Raw genomic sequence first — 13,047 nt, forward strand, 5'->3', positions numbered from 1 at the left:
AAAACAAAAACAAAATATATATATACATATATATACACACATATATATATACATATTCTTTATTGATTCCACTTATACAATAACTTTAACATGTAATGAGCCATCGTAGTAGGTGGTTTTAGGGTTAAATTCTAGTCTAAGTTGTAGTCTAAAATCCTACCAAGGCCTCTAGAATCAACCTGATACAATGAAATTCACAGAAAAATCACACCATCTATTCAGGGATTCCTTAGAATAGAAAAGATTACAAAAAGTCATTTTAGTTCTTCTAGAAAGTCTAGAGCTATGTACAAGACATCAAGGTAACCAGTGGTTTGGCTTTTTATTTGAGACAGAGTCTTGCTCAGTTGCCCAGGCTGTAGTGCAGTGGTGAGATCTCTGCTCACTACAAGCTCCGCCTCCAGGGTTCATGCCATTCTCCTGCCTTAGCCTCCTGAGTAGCTGGGACTACAGGCGCCCACCACCAGACACGGCTAATTTTTTTGTATTTTTAGTAGAGACGGGGTTTCACTGTGTTAGCCAGGATGGTCTCGATCTCCTGACCTCATGATCTGCCCGCCTTGGCCTCCCAAAGTGTTGGGATTACAGGTGTGAGCCACCATGCCCGGCCCTTTTTTTTTTTTTTTTTTTTAAGTAATGTTTGGTTTTATGTAGACTAAGCAAGGATGGAATTGGAATTTTTCCACTTTTCAGCTGGTTGTGCTGGTACCAAGAAGATACAACCACAGGGGATGACAGTCCATTAACGGGGTGGCCTTAAACTTTGGGAACTCTAGCCAAGTCATCAAGGTTAAGGGACTGCTTACTGGGGTACATATGATGGTATCAATATTGACTCTGCTTTTAATTTAAAAATCTCCTTTTTTTCTCTAGGGATGTTGCTGCTGATAGCTAAAAATGATCAAATTCTTACCATATGCCAGACCTTATGCTGGACAATTCACTGACATTATCCCATGTAGTAGGCAGAATTCTAACGTGACCCCCAAGATCCCCCACCTTCTGTGTAATCCCCAGGATTGTCAATATGATGGATTTCATTCTGGTAAACAGGTTTTGTTATATGGCACAGATGACTTTAAGACAGGGAGGCTTTAAATCTGTGACTAGCATAAGACATATGGAAGGCAGAGATTCAAAATATAAGAGGGATCTGACGCACCACTACTGGCTTGAAAATGGAGGGGACCACATGGCAGAGGACGCACACAGCCTCTAGTTGCTGAGGCTGGTCTCCAGCTGACAGCGGCAAGGTAACAGGGGCCTCAGTCCTACAACCACAAGGAACTGAACTCTGCCAACATACCGAAAGAGCTTGAAGGAGGAGCGTAAGCCTCAGGGGTAAGATCGCAGCCTCAGACAAAGCCTTGATTTTAGTTGCCTAAAACCCCGAACTGAGAACCCAGGCATCTTGTGTGGGACTCCTAACCCACAGAAACTGTGAGATTAATAATTAATGGTGTTTTAAAAGGGTTAATTTATGATATTTTTAAAATTAGCAACACAGAAAATCATATACCCCATGTGATACCCATCATAACCCTCTGAAGTAGCCTTCACCATTTTATAGGCAAGGAAACAAAGACTCAGGGAAATTAGGAATTTGCCCAAAGTCACATAGCCTGTGAGTGGAAGAGACAGGTTTAAACCCAGCTATGTCTTGACCTTATGGTCAATGCTCTTCATTGCCTCATGCATTTCCTCTCTGTATGAGGAGACAGCCTCAGACACAAGGTAAAAAGAGTATGGAACATCTGCCTGGGTGTAGATGTGCAGAAGGGTCAGAGGACCTATGCTTTTGTTTTGGTTTTAAATGGTGAAAAGATATATATTTAGAATCAACTAGCTGGATTCAGTTTAGATGATCCCAATATGCCTTCTTCTCTCCATCAGGAATGATCGGGGTGTTGGCTTTGGCCACATCAGTGTCACTGAGCTTCTTCACAGCCTGTTTGATCTGGTGCTTGTTGGCTTTGATATCCACAATGGACACAAGCTGCGTTGTTGTCTTCTATCTTCTTCATGGCTGACTCAGTGGTTGGGGGAACCTAATGATGAATTATTGGTCAAGCTTGTTTCTCCTGGGAGTGCTCTTCCAAGGATATTTCTGCTGCCTCCAGAGCCACACTGTCTTGGGCCACTGGAAGGTGGGTGATGTGTGGATTGGATCTTCTTTTTGTGGCAGTGGACACCTTTAAGCACTGCCTTCCTGGCCTTCAAAGTGTTCGCTTTGGCTTCAGCTTTGGGAAGGGCAAGAACTTTTTTCACTTTTGGTGCCACAGTTTGAAAATGAGGACCTATGTTGAGGCCTCACTTCTCTAGAAGCCAGCTGTGTGCCCTCAGGAAAGTCAATTAATCACTCTGAGCCTCAGTTTTTATAATCTGTATGAGGCGCACTAAGAATTTCTGCATTATAACCCTTGAAAGGCTGCAGCTGATGATCCCATAAAAGTGTGTGAGGGGCCACTGTGAATGAAGTCCATAGGGCAGACAGAGGCACCTGGATGCCATGTAGGTATCATTTTCTTTTCTTGATGACTGCCAATTTCAGTGTCCTCTGCCTATAGGCTGGATATGATCACTCTGACGGCTTGTTTGGAGGAAGTCATTTTAAATAGGTTTTTTTTCTGAGAGGAAATGATTCTTTATTACATTTATTGAAAAACTACAGAATAAGATGGAATGTAATTATTTTTTCTTGAATTCTTTAAAAGTTAGTTGACTATTAAAAGCCAAAATAATAACAATGTATTGTGGAATTCATAAAATACGAAGACTGAAAGCGTGTGAATATGATAATACAAAGGTAAATAGAAGGTACACAAATAATTACACTGTTTATACAGGAAGCATTATAATATTAATTCATGGTAGGCTGTGATAAGTTAAGGGTGTATTTTTAGTGTATAAATGACTAAAATATACAAAGAAGTAAAGCTAATACACCAACAGAAGAGAAAATGGTAAACTAAAAAATACTTGAATAAACTGAAAGAATACAGGAAGAAAAGAACAAAGGAATAAAAAAAACCCCAAACCGAAAATATGAATAGCAAGACTGTAGGGTTTAAACCCAGTAAGCTTATTATTTATATTAAATGTATAAATAAATGAAATACTCCAATTAAGGCCAGGTGTGGTGGCTCATGCCTGTAAGCCCAGCACTTTGGGAGGCCAAGGTGGGTGGATCACTTGAGGTCAGGAGTTTGAGACCAGCCTGGCCAATATGGCAAAACCCCGTCTCTACTAAAAATATAAAAAATAGCCAGGTGTGGTGGTGTGCACCTATAGTCCCAGCTATTTGGGAGTCTGAGGCAGGAGAATCACTTGAACCCGGGAGGCAGAGGTTGCAGTTAGCCGAGATCATGCCACTGCACTCAGGCCTGGGTGACAGAATAAGACTCTGTCTCAAAAAAAAAAAAAAAAAAAAAAAAAAAGGCCAGGTGTGGTGGCTCATGCCTGTAATTCCAGCACTTTGGGGGGCCGAGGCAGGTGGATCATGAGGTCAGGAGTTCAAGACCAGCCTGGCCAACATGGTGAAACCCCATCTCTACTAAAAATACAAAAATTAGCCAGGCAATAGTGGCGTGAGCCTGTAATCCCAGCTACTCGGGAGGCTGAGGCAGGAGAATTGCTTGAACCCAGGAGGTGGAGGTTGCTGTGAGCTGAGGTCACGCCACTGCACTCCAATCTGGGCGACAGGGCGAGACTCCATCTCAAAAAAAAAAGAAATACTCCAGTTGAAAGGTAGACATGTTAAGACTAGATTAAAAAACCCCAGGTCTACAAAGGTTTCCTTCAAATATAAAGACACAGATAGGAATAAAGAAAGGATGAAAAAAATATATACCATGCAAAAAATACACAGAAGAAAGCTGGTGTAACAATTTTAATATCAAACGGAGCAGATTTCAAGTCAAAGAATATTGCCAGAAATAAAGAGAGTCATCTCATAATGATAGAAGGACCAATTTATTAAGAAGACCTAACAATTCTAAATATATATCTAAAAATAAAACTTTAAGATATAAAAAGTAAAAATTAGCAGAACTAAGGGGAGAAACGGACAAATCCAAAACCCCACAGGTGAAAATGTTAATACCTCCTTTCAATAACTGATATAATAGACATAAAAAACCAGTAAAGAGCTAAAAGATTTGAATAACACTAACAAGTAATTTAACTTAGTTAATGTATATATAGAACACTATACCCCAAAACTGCAGGACACACATTCTTTTCAGGTTTACATGGAATATTTATCAAGATAGACCACATGCTGGGCTACAAAACAATTCTCAACAAATTCCAAAGGCTTGAAATCATACAGGTTATGATCTCTGACCAAAACCGAATTAAATTATAAATCAATAAGATATTTAGAAAAATCTTTCTAAACACGTGAAATTCAAGAAGCACAATTATAAATAACCCATGGTTCAAGAAGAAATCACAAGGGAAATCAGAAAATATTTCTAATAAAATAATAATGAAAAACAACATACAAAACTTTGTGGAATGCAGCTTAAGCAATCCGTAGAAAGTAATTTTATATTAAAAAAGAAAAAAGGATTAAAATCGTGACCTAAGCTTCTACTCTAAGAAACTTGAAAAGGAAGACATTAGAAACAATGTACTGCCAATCACTTTGACAACTTGGACATGATGGACCAATTTCTTATTAAAAAACCTAGCTTGCTAAAATGAACACAAGAAGAAATACAACAATCTGAATATCCCTACATTTAGTAAAGACACTAAATATTTTTTGCACAAAGGAAACCCTACCAAACATTTGGAAAGAAAGAATACTAAATCTATACAAACTCTTTTAGAAAACAAGGGAAGAAGGAATACTTTACAGTTTATTTAATGAAGCCAGCATAGTACTGATACCAAAGACCTGATAAGGACAAACACAACAAAAGAAATTTTAGACCAATATCATTCATAAATGTAGATGTAAAAATCTTAAAATTTTAGCAAATCAAATTTAATAATATAAAAAAGGATAAAATCATGACTGAGAAGGGTTTATCTTTGGAATGCAAGGTTGGTTCAACATGCAAAAACTAAATAATGTAATTCACATTAACAGAATAAAGAAAAACCACACGATTATGTCAATGTCAAAAGATGCAGAAAAAGCAATCTATGGAATTCAACATCCATTCATAATAAAAAAAGAAAAAAAGAAAACCTCTTAGCAAAGTAGTAATACAAGAATTTCTTCAATCTGATAAAGACATCTATGTAAAACCTCAACATCAACCTTAATAGAGAAACATACAGCTTGATTCTGCTCTTATCACTTATGTAAAAAATTGTACTGGAGGTCCTATTCAGTGCAAGTAGGTAGAAAAAGAAATAGAAAAACATAAAGATTGGAAGGAAAGAAGTAAAGCTGTTAGCATAAGGCGTGACTGTTTATGTAAGAAATTACAGGCTGGGCGTGGTGGCTCATGCCTGTAATCCTAGCACTTTGGGAGGCCAAGGCAGGTGGATTGCCTGAGCTCAGGAGTTCGAGACCAGCCTGGGCAACATGGTAACACTCCGTCTCTACTAAAAAAAAAAAAATACAAAAAATTAGCCTGGCGTGGCAGCGTGTGCCTGTAGTCCCAGCTACTCGGGAGGCTGAGGCAGGAGAATTGCTAGAACCTGGGGGGTGGATGTTGCAGCGAGCCAAGATCACGCCACTGCACTCCAGCCTGGGTGACAGAGTGAGACTCCATCTCCAAAAAAAAAGAAAAAAGAAATTATAAGAAATCTATAAAAAAAACTATTAGATTTTAGTAGTAATAAGTGAATTTAGCAATGTCACAGGATGCCATGTCAATATAGAAAAATCATTTGTATTCCTGTATACCAGCAACAAACTAGAAAATAAATTTTTAAAAATTTTGTTTATATTTTTATATATTTATAAATATTTTATATTTATATTTTTATATAATTTACAATAAAAACAAAAACATGTGGAATGCAGTGGCTCATGCCTGTAATGCCAGCACTTTGGGAGGCCGAGGCAGGTGGATTGCTTGAGGCCAGGAGCTCGAGACCAGACTGGCCAACATGCCGAAACCATGTCTGTACTAAAAATACAAAAATTGGCTGGACATAGTGGCTCATGCCTGTAATCCCAGCACTTTGGGATGCTGAGACGGGTGGATTACCTGAAGTCAGGAGTTTGAAACCAGCCTGGCCAACATAGTGAAACCCCATCTCTACTAAAAATACAAAAACTAGACTGGCGTGGTGGCGGGCGCCTGTAATCCCAGCTACTAGGAAGGCTGAGGCATGACAATCACTTGAACCTGGGAGGTGGAGGTTGCGGTGAGCCAAGATCATGCCATTGCACTCCAGCCTGGGTGACAAAAGCAAAACTCTTGTCTCAAAAAAAAAATAAATAAAAATACAAAAATTAGCTGGGCGCGGTGGCACACGTCTGTAGTCCTGGGTACTCGGGGGGCTGAGGCACAAGAATCTCTTGAATCTGGGAGGCAGAGTTTGCAGTGAGCCAAGATTGCACCACGGTACTCCACCCTGGGCAACAGAGCAAGACTCTGTCTCAAAAAAAAAGTGAAACATTTAAAAATATTTCAAGATTTCTACATTGAAATATTTTAAAAATTTCTGAGAAACTAAAGACCTAAATAAAACCATGTTCATTGATTCAGTATTATAAAAGATTCAGTATTATAAAAATGTCAATTCTTCCCTTGTTGATCAGCAGGCTTTTATCGGGGGGTGGTTGGAGTGGGGAGAGGTGGGAACTGGCAAGCTGATTCTAAAAGATATATAAAAATGCAAAGGACCTAGAATAGTCAAAACAATCTTTAAAAAGAACAAGCTTGGATACCTTTCCTGATTTCAAGAAATATTGATATACCTTTCCTGATTTCAAGAAATATTGGTATACAAACCTATCAATGGAACAGAATAGAGTATCCAGAAATAGATCCACTCACATGTGGTCAATTGACTTTTGACAAAGATGTAAAGGTAATTCAATAGGGAAAGAGAAGTATTTTCAACAAATGGTGTTGTAATATCTGGATACATATGAACAAAAAATTAACCTTGGCATCTACCTCATATACAAAAATTAATTTGACATGGATCATAGGCCTACGTATCAAAACAAAAGCTTCTAGAAGAAAACATAGGAGAATTTCTTCATGACCTTCTAGTAGGCTAATAATTTTGAGTACACAAAGAGCATTAACGTAAAAAACAGATTTCATTTAAAAAATGAAGATTTTCTGCTCATCAAAAGACACTCTTAAGAAAATGAAAAGGGCCAGGAATAGTGGCTCACACCTGTAATCCCAAGACTTTGGGAGGCTGCCGCGGGAGGATCAAGGATCACTTGAGCCCAGGGGTTCAGGACCAGCCTGGGCAACATAGCGAAACTTTGTCTCTATTAAAAAAAGGAAAAAGAAAATGAAATGGCAAGCCACAGATTGAGAGACAATACTCATAATAAATATATCTGACAAATATATAAAGAAACTCGCATATACAACTCATTAATAAAAAGACTAACAACCAAATTAAAAATAGGCAAGATCTGAACAGACATTTCATGAAAGAAGATAAACCAATAAGCACACGCCAAGATGCTCAACATCATTTATCACCAGGAAATGTAAATTAAAAACATGAGATCTTACTTTATCCTCTCTAGAATGGTTCAATTTAAAAAGACTGACAATAGGAAGTGTTGGTGAGAATGTGAAGAAACTGGAACCCTGGCATATTGCTGATGGGAGGGTAAACTGATACCACTTTAAAAAAGCTTGTCACCTTCTTATAAAGTTAATCACATATGTACTCCCACTCCCAAGTATTTACCTGAAGAAAGGAAAACACATGTCTACAAAAAGGCTTGGTCATATCAGCTCTATTAATAAAATCCCCAACCTGGAAACAACACAAGTATCTACACACGGGTGAATGGATTAATACATTATGCTATATTCATATAATAGAATATTACTCAGCAGTAAAAAAGAAATGCCATAACAGACACATTTTTTTTTTTTTTTTTTGAGATGGAGTCTCGCTCCATCACCCAGGCTGGAGTGCAGTGGCGCGATCTTGGCTCACTGCAACCTCCGCCTCCTGGGTTCAACAGATTCTCCTGCCTCAGCCTCCAGAGTAGCTGGGATTATAGGCGTGTGCCACCATGCCCTGATAATTTTTGTATTTTTAGTAGAGATGGGGTTTTGCCATGTTGGCCTGACTCTTCTCGAACTTCCTACCTCAGGTGATCCGCCTGCTTCAGTCCCCCAAAATGCTGGGAGAACAGACGTGAGCTACCGCTTCCGGCCACCATGACAGCTAAATCTTAAACAATTATGTTGAATGAAATGAAGATAAATTTCAACGTGTCAGACACAAAAGAGTATGATCTGTATTATTTCATTTAGAAGTATCTAAAAGGAAAAACTAAGACAGGGTGATACAGAACAATAGTTGCCTTGAGAGTAAAGAGACTATTTGGAAAGAGGCTATAAGGTAACTTTGTCAAAACTTTTCAAAAGATATACTTAAAACCTGTCCACTCCACTGTATGTAAATTATATTGCAATTTTAAAAAAAGATATATATGCAAAGCCATTTCCTTCAAAGTACTCACGGTTTGGTTAAGGAAACAAAACATATATGAAGATGTGAAGAACTAAAGAAAATACCAAAGAGATTCCAAAGCAGTATCTGATTAGAGTCAAAGGAGACTGGGAGGGGAGAGAGCTGCTGGCAAAGTAGAGTGGATGGGAAAACCCATATGGGAGAAGGTTGAAGGATGTGTCTGTTTGAGGGGGCAGAAAGAGGGTGGGAGGAAAGGCGTGAGCAAAGGCACTGAGGTACGCAGCAGAAGCTAAAACCCATGGTCTTCCACGTGTTAACTTGCTGGCCTCTCATAGCAAGTCCATCCAATAGGGAGGAGTACAGTCCTGTTTTAGGAATGAGGTTCAGAGAGGTTAAGAGCTCTGCCCAAGACCACAGAGCTTGCAGGATTAGACTTTGCAATAGCAACTGGGGCACACATGACCCCAAAGCCTGTGCTCACCCTGTAAATGCTGTTTCACTTGCGAGGGACAGAATCTGCTGGACAGCCATGAGAAAGAAAGAAGCACATGTGGTAGGAAAAGCCCTGGTCAGTGCCAGGAAGTGTCCTTTCTGAGGTTACATTGTTTAGAATTTTGCTCTACAGGAGGGAATAAACAGCTGATTCCACTCAAAAGGCTCCACTGCTGTTCATAAACCATGAGAGTGTTTATGTCATGGGCAGAGCTCCCCAAGTGAATTATAGCCTTTTACGCACTGTGTACATACAGTATTTTCACAGGACAAAGAAACAGGGTGTGGAAGGAATGCTACAGTTGACCCTCCTCTCTTTCCATCCTTTGTCTTCAACCTTCTCCACCAATCTCAAGACTATACTGCAGGACAGTTCTTTCACGGTGTTTATCTGGCTTTCTGACACAGCCCAGGGAAGTTACTCAGTTCAGCTGAAGAATGGAAACTTTAAACTATTTCTTCTTGCTAGCACGAGCTGCTGGCTTTCTCTCTTATTACATTTAAAATGGATCCATCTTCGCTACAGCAGAAAGCACATTTTTTAAACATTACTTCAGATGTTTTCTTTAGACTGGTGTTAACATAAAGCAAATGTCTCTTGAAACTCTGAACCAATCTGTTAAGATAAACAGGCTTCACTTACGATATTCCTATACTGAAATCACGGGCTTGTGGTCTGCAACTTCTTAAAGATCCAATTCATACTTGCTAAAATGTCTACTTAGGAAACCCCCCCCCCCCCCCCCCCCCCACACACACACACACCAAGATAGCTTTGCCATGGAAACCACAAAGACACATCTGGTTCAGACTCCACAGCACGTACCACAAATAATGCCCATCTTCTAAGGGCAGATCCTATGTATACACAGGGAAAGCCCAGAAAATTAAACGATATCAATACTTTAAGCATAAAACATACTTTATAATTCCTTTTTTCCATTGTATTTCAAGATGTGTAAGTCTTAATCATTGTTACTTGTTATATTTGCATATGCTTGTTTTTGTCCTGAATGGGATTTCAGACTTGGGTGTCATGGATAAAAAGAGAAAAAAAAGGGAAAGAAGAAGGCACATTAAAGTTTCAGATAACAACTCTGGATTCTGCATATAAATCTGAGGCAGTCTGGTTTCTAGAAGAAGACACCCTGACATTATTTAAGAATCTCAGGCTGGGTGCAGTGGCTCACACTTGTAATCCTAGCACTTTGGGAGGCTGAGGTGGGCGGATCACCTGAGGTCAGGAGTTCGAGACCAGCCTGGCAAACATAGCAAAACCCCATCTCTACTAAAAATACAAAAATCAGTCGGGCGTGGTGGCACATGCCAGTAGTTCCAGCTACTCAGAAGGCTGAGGCAGGAGAATTGCTTGATCCTGGGAGGTGGAGGTTGCAGTGAGCCGAGGTTGCACCACTGTACTTCAGCCTAGGCAACAGAGCAAGATTCTGTCTCAAAATAAAATAAAATAAAATAAAATAAAATAAAATAAAATAAAAAGTTCTCAAGCCTGCTATAAGTGAAGGTCTTGTACTACAGAAAAATATAGGTGAGGTCAGGAGGCCCCATGGAAGGGAATGGGGTCTCTCTGGGAGGGGGAGGCAAGAACAGGAAGTCCTACTAAGTTCTTGATTAGTCATGGCTAATCAAGAACATTCCAGATCTGGAGGTCCAGGTTTTGTTAGTAGGTACTTTGAAATTGTCAGAAGTTTCGTATGATAAAGGCTTTATCTCCTTTGCTGGGCTATAAATTCCATGAAGACAGGGACAATTTCTAATTTGTTTATCATTATATTCCTAGCATGGAGCACAATGCTTGGAACATGGTAGATGCTTAATAAACACTGGATGAGCAAATGAAGAGGATGCTTAATAGATGGTCTATATTTGTGTGATACTTTGGATCTGATCATCCTTCAGCTGGGATCACAGGTGTGAAGCATATGACTGTTCCAAGCGATAAAGTTATAACCACATGCCACTCTATGATTTATTTTTGGAAACTATGATTTTGATCCACTGCTTCTTCAATCTAGGAGGTCATGGTTTATGAAGACTGATGTTCCAGACACCAAAGTCTTAAATATAAAAAACACTCAGCATATTTCTATATTTACCTATTCTGTGTGACTGAAGTGAGGCCTTCCACACTGAGAGGTTCATGAGCAATAGTTGTACCTCCAAACTCCAAACTTTAGCTAACTTCAACCTCTATGAAATCCTACTTCCATATCTATTCTAATAGCCCTAAGCTATTTGTGTAGCTGTTTATTTGACCAAGAAATACACAGGTCCTACTTTGGGCAACGGCTGTGGTATACACTGCAGAGACGCAATGAGGTATAGAATTCAGAGATGCATTTCCATATGAAAGAGTAGCTACCGGCTCCAGGTGTTGACTACTAAGCAAACATTCTGTTTACTGCCACCTGAAATTTTCCATTTTTTAAAAAACTATAAAAAGTAGCTGCCAACATTTTCATCATTTATGCCATTTACCCACAACTCGAATTCCTATTTAGTATTTATTCTCTACTCTAAATAGAGAGGTAGTTTTCTGATAAATTCTACATTCCATGAAAAAAAAAAGCTGTCATGGCTAATTTTAGAGACCAACAGAAACAGTAGAAAAAGGAAACACTTTCAGATGTAGATCAGCTTCTTCCTGACGAAGCTACAAAGGGCCAAACAGCAAACATTTTTGGTTTTCTAGGCCATCCAGTCTCTGTTGCAACTACTCGCTCTGCCACTGTAGCATTAAAGCAGTCACAGATAATAAGTAAAGAAATGGGTGTTGCTGTGTTTCTATAAAACTTTATTTACAAAAATATGCACAAGGCAGGATCTAGCCTGCAAGCAGTAGCTTGCCAACCCCTGGAGTAGATAAACAAAATGCTCTTATCTGTAGGAAATAACAACAGATTCACTTACTTTGCTCTTTTGGCCATTTCATTTCCATCCCATCTGGGGCTGTATGGATAATTTTTTTGGGCCTGGGAGTAAAGCTGTCCACTGTTGGTAAAGTGATAGACGGACTGAAATGTGAGAGTTGGCTGGTCTCGAGGGAAAAACAGAGGCAGGTCAACTGCGAAGACAGAAGAAAGAAAAAGAAAGTTAGAGCATAAACACATCTTAAGATTTTTTTTTTTTTACTAAATCCGAATGTTAGGTACAAAACTCTATTTGAACCACAAGTACTGCTTGCAGTTTGGATGAAAGTTGTGGTGTATAGAGAGGGACCAAGAAATACAAAGTGACTTCCCCATCTTCGAGGAGTTTATAATCTAGAGAGGCAAATCACACATGGGTGAAAATGTCACCAATAGAAGGCATGATGTGTAGGTGCTGTAAGAATGCTTTGAAATGGTCACAGAAGCTTAGGGAAGGATGCTTGGGTGCCTACAACCATCTGACATTCCTCTCTAGCACTTCCCTGGATCAATATTCCATAGCAGAGTTCTCTTTCTATCTAAGTGTCTATTATAGCATAAACTCTTCAAGGGTTGGGCAATGTCTTCCACATCTATAATTTGATGGAGGAAGTGGGACAGAGGCTGTTTTTCAAGAATACATTTGGAGAAGGGATAAAGAGTGCAGGTGATAATCTTTCTACTTTATAGGATATGGCAACCAGACTACCAGGAAAAATGAAGTTATCACTCTACTTCCAATCAAGCAGTGAATTTTGATATTCAGCAGTTTCAATTTTTTCCATATGCATTACCACATATATTTATATCTCCAAAATCAGTGGGAGTTCCTTAATGGAACGCATAAGGGACTACTCTGAGCACTAAATATGTCTGCTGTGATAGTACAGGCTAATTCCAACCCTTGCTGTTAACATGTGTTATATGCTTTATCTTTTCATTTTGGGGTTCTTTAACTCAATTTTTAAAAGTAAACTGACTCGTTATTAGTTGAGGCAAATCATCATTAAAAACACAGACTGTTTCAATAACACAT

General features: G+C 39.1%; 1 protein-coding gene and 1 long non-coding RNA gene across 9 annotated transcripts in view; one reads left to right on the plus strand and one right to left on the minus strand.

The window, feature by feature from the left end:
• BABAM2 (BRISC and BRCA1 A complex member 2) overlaps window positions 1-13,047 on the minus strand; it is a 577,548-nt gene that overhangs the window by 30,757 nt on the left and 533,744 nt on the right. For all 8 annotated transcript variants that reach the window (XM_055253180.2, XM_063623865.1, XM_055253179.2 and 5 more), the window contains one exon: window positions 12,013-12,166. In XM_055253180.2, coding sequence (XP_055109155.1) covers window positions 12,013-12,166 — 154 coding nt within the window. The remainder of the gene's footprint in view (window positions 1-12,012; window positions 12,167-13,047) is intronic.
• LOC134733603 (uncharacterized) lies at window positions 834-2,747 on the plus strand. Its single transcript, XR_010117236.1, has 2 exons — window positions 834-1,341; window positions 1,894-2,747. It is a non-coding gene; the product is annotated as an uncharacterized lncRNA (long non-coding RNA).

Source organism: Symphalangus syndactylus, chromosome 18 (assembly GCF_028878055.3).
Source record: "Symphalangus syndactylus isolate Jambi chromosome 18, NHGRI_mSymSyn1-v2.1_pri, whole genome shotgun sequence".
NCBI classification, from domain to species: Eukaryota; Metazoa; Chordata; class Mammalia; order Primates; family Hylobatidae; genus Symphalangus; species Symphalangus syndactylus.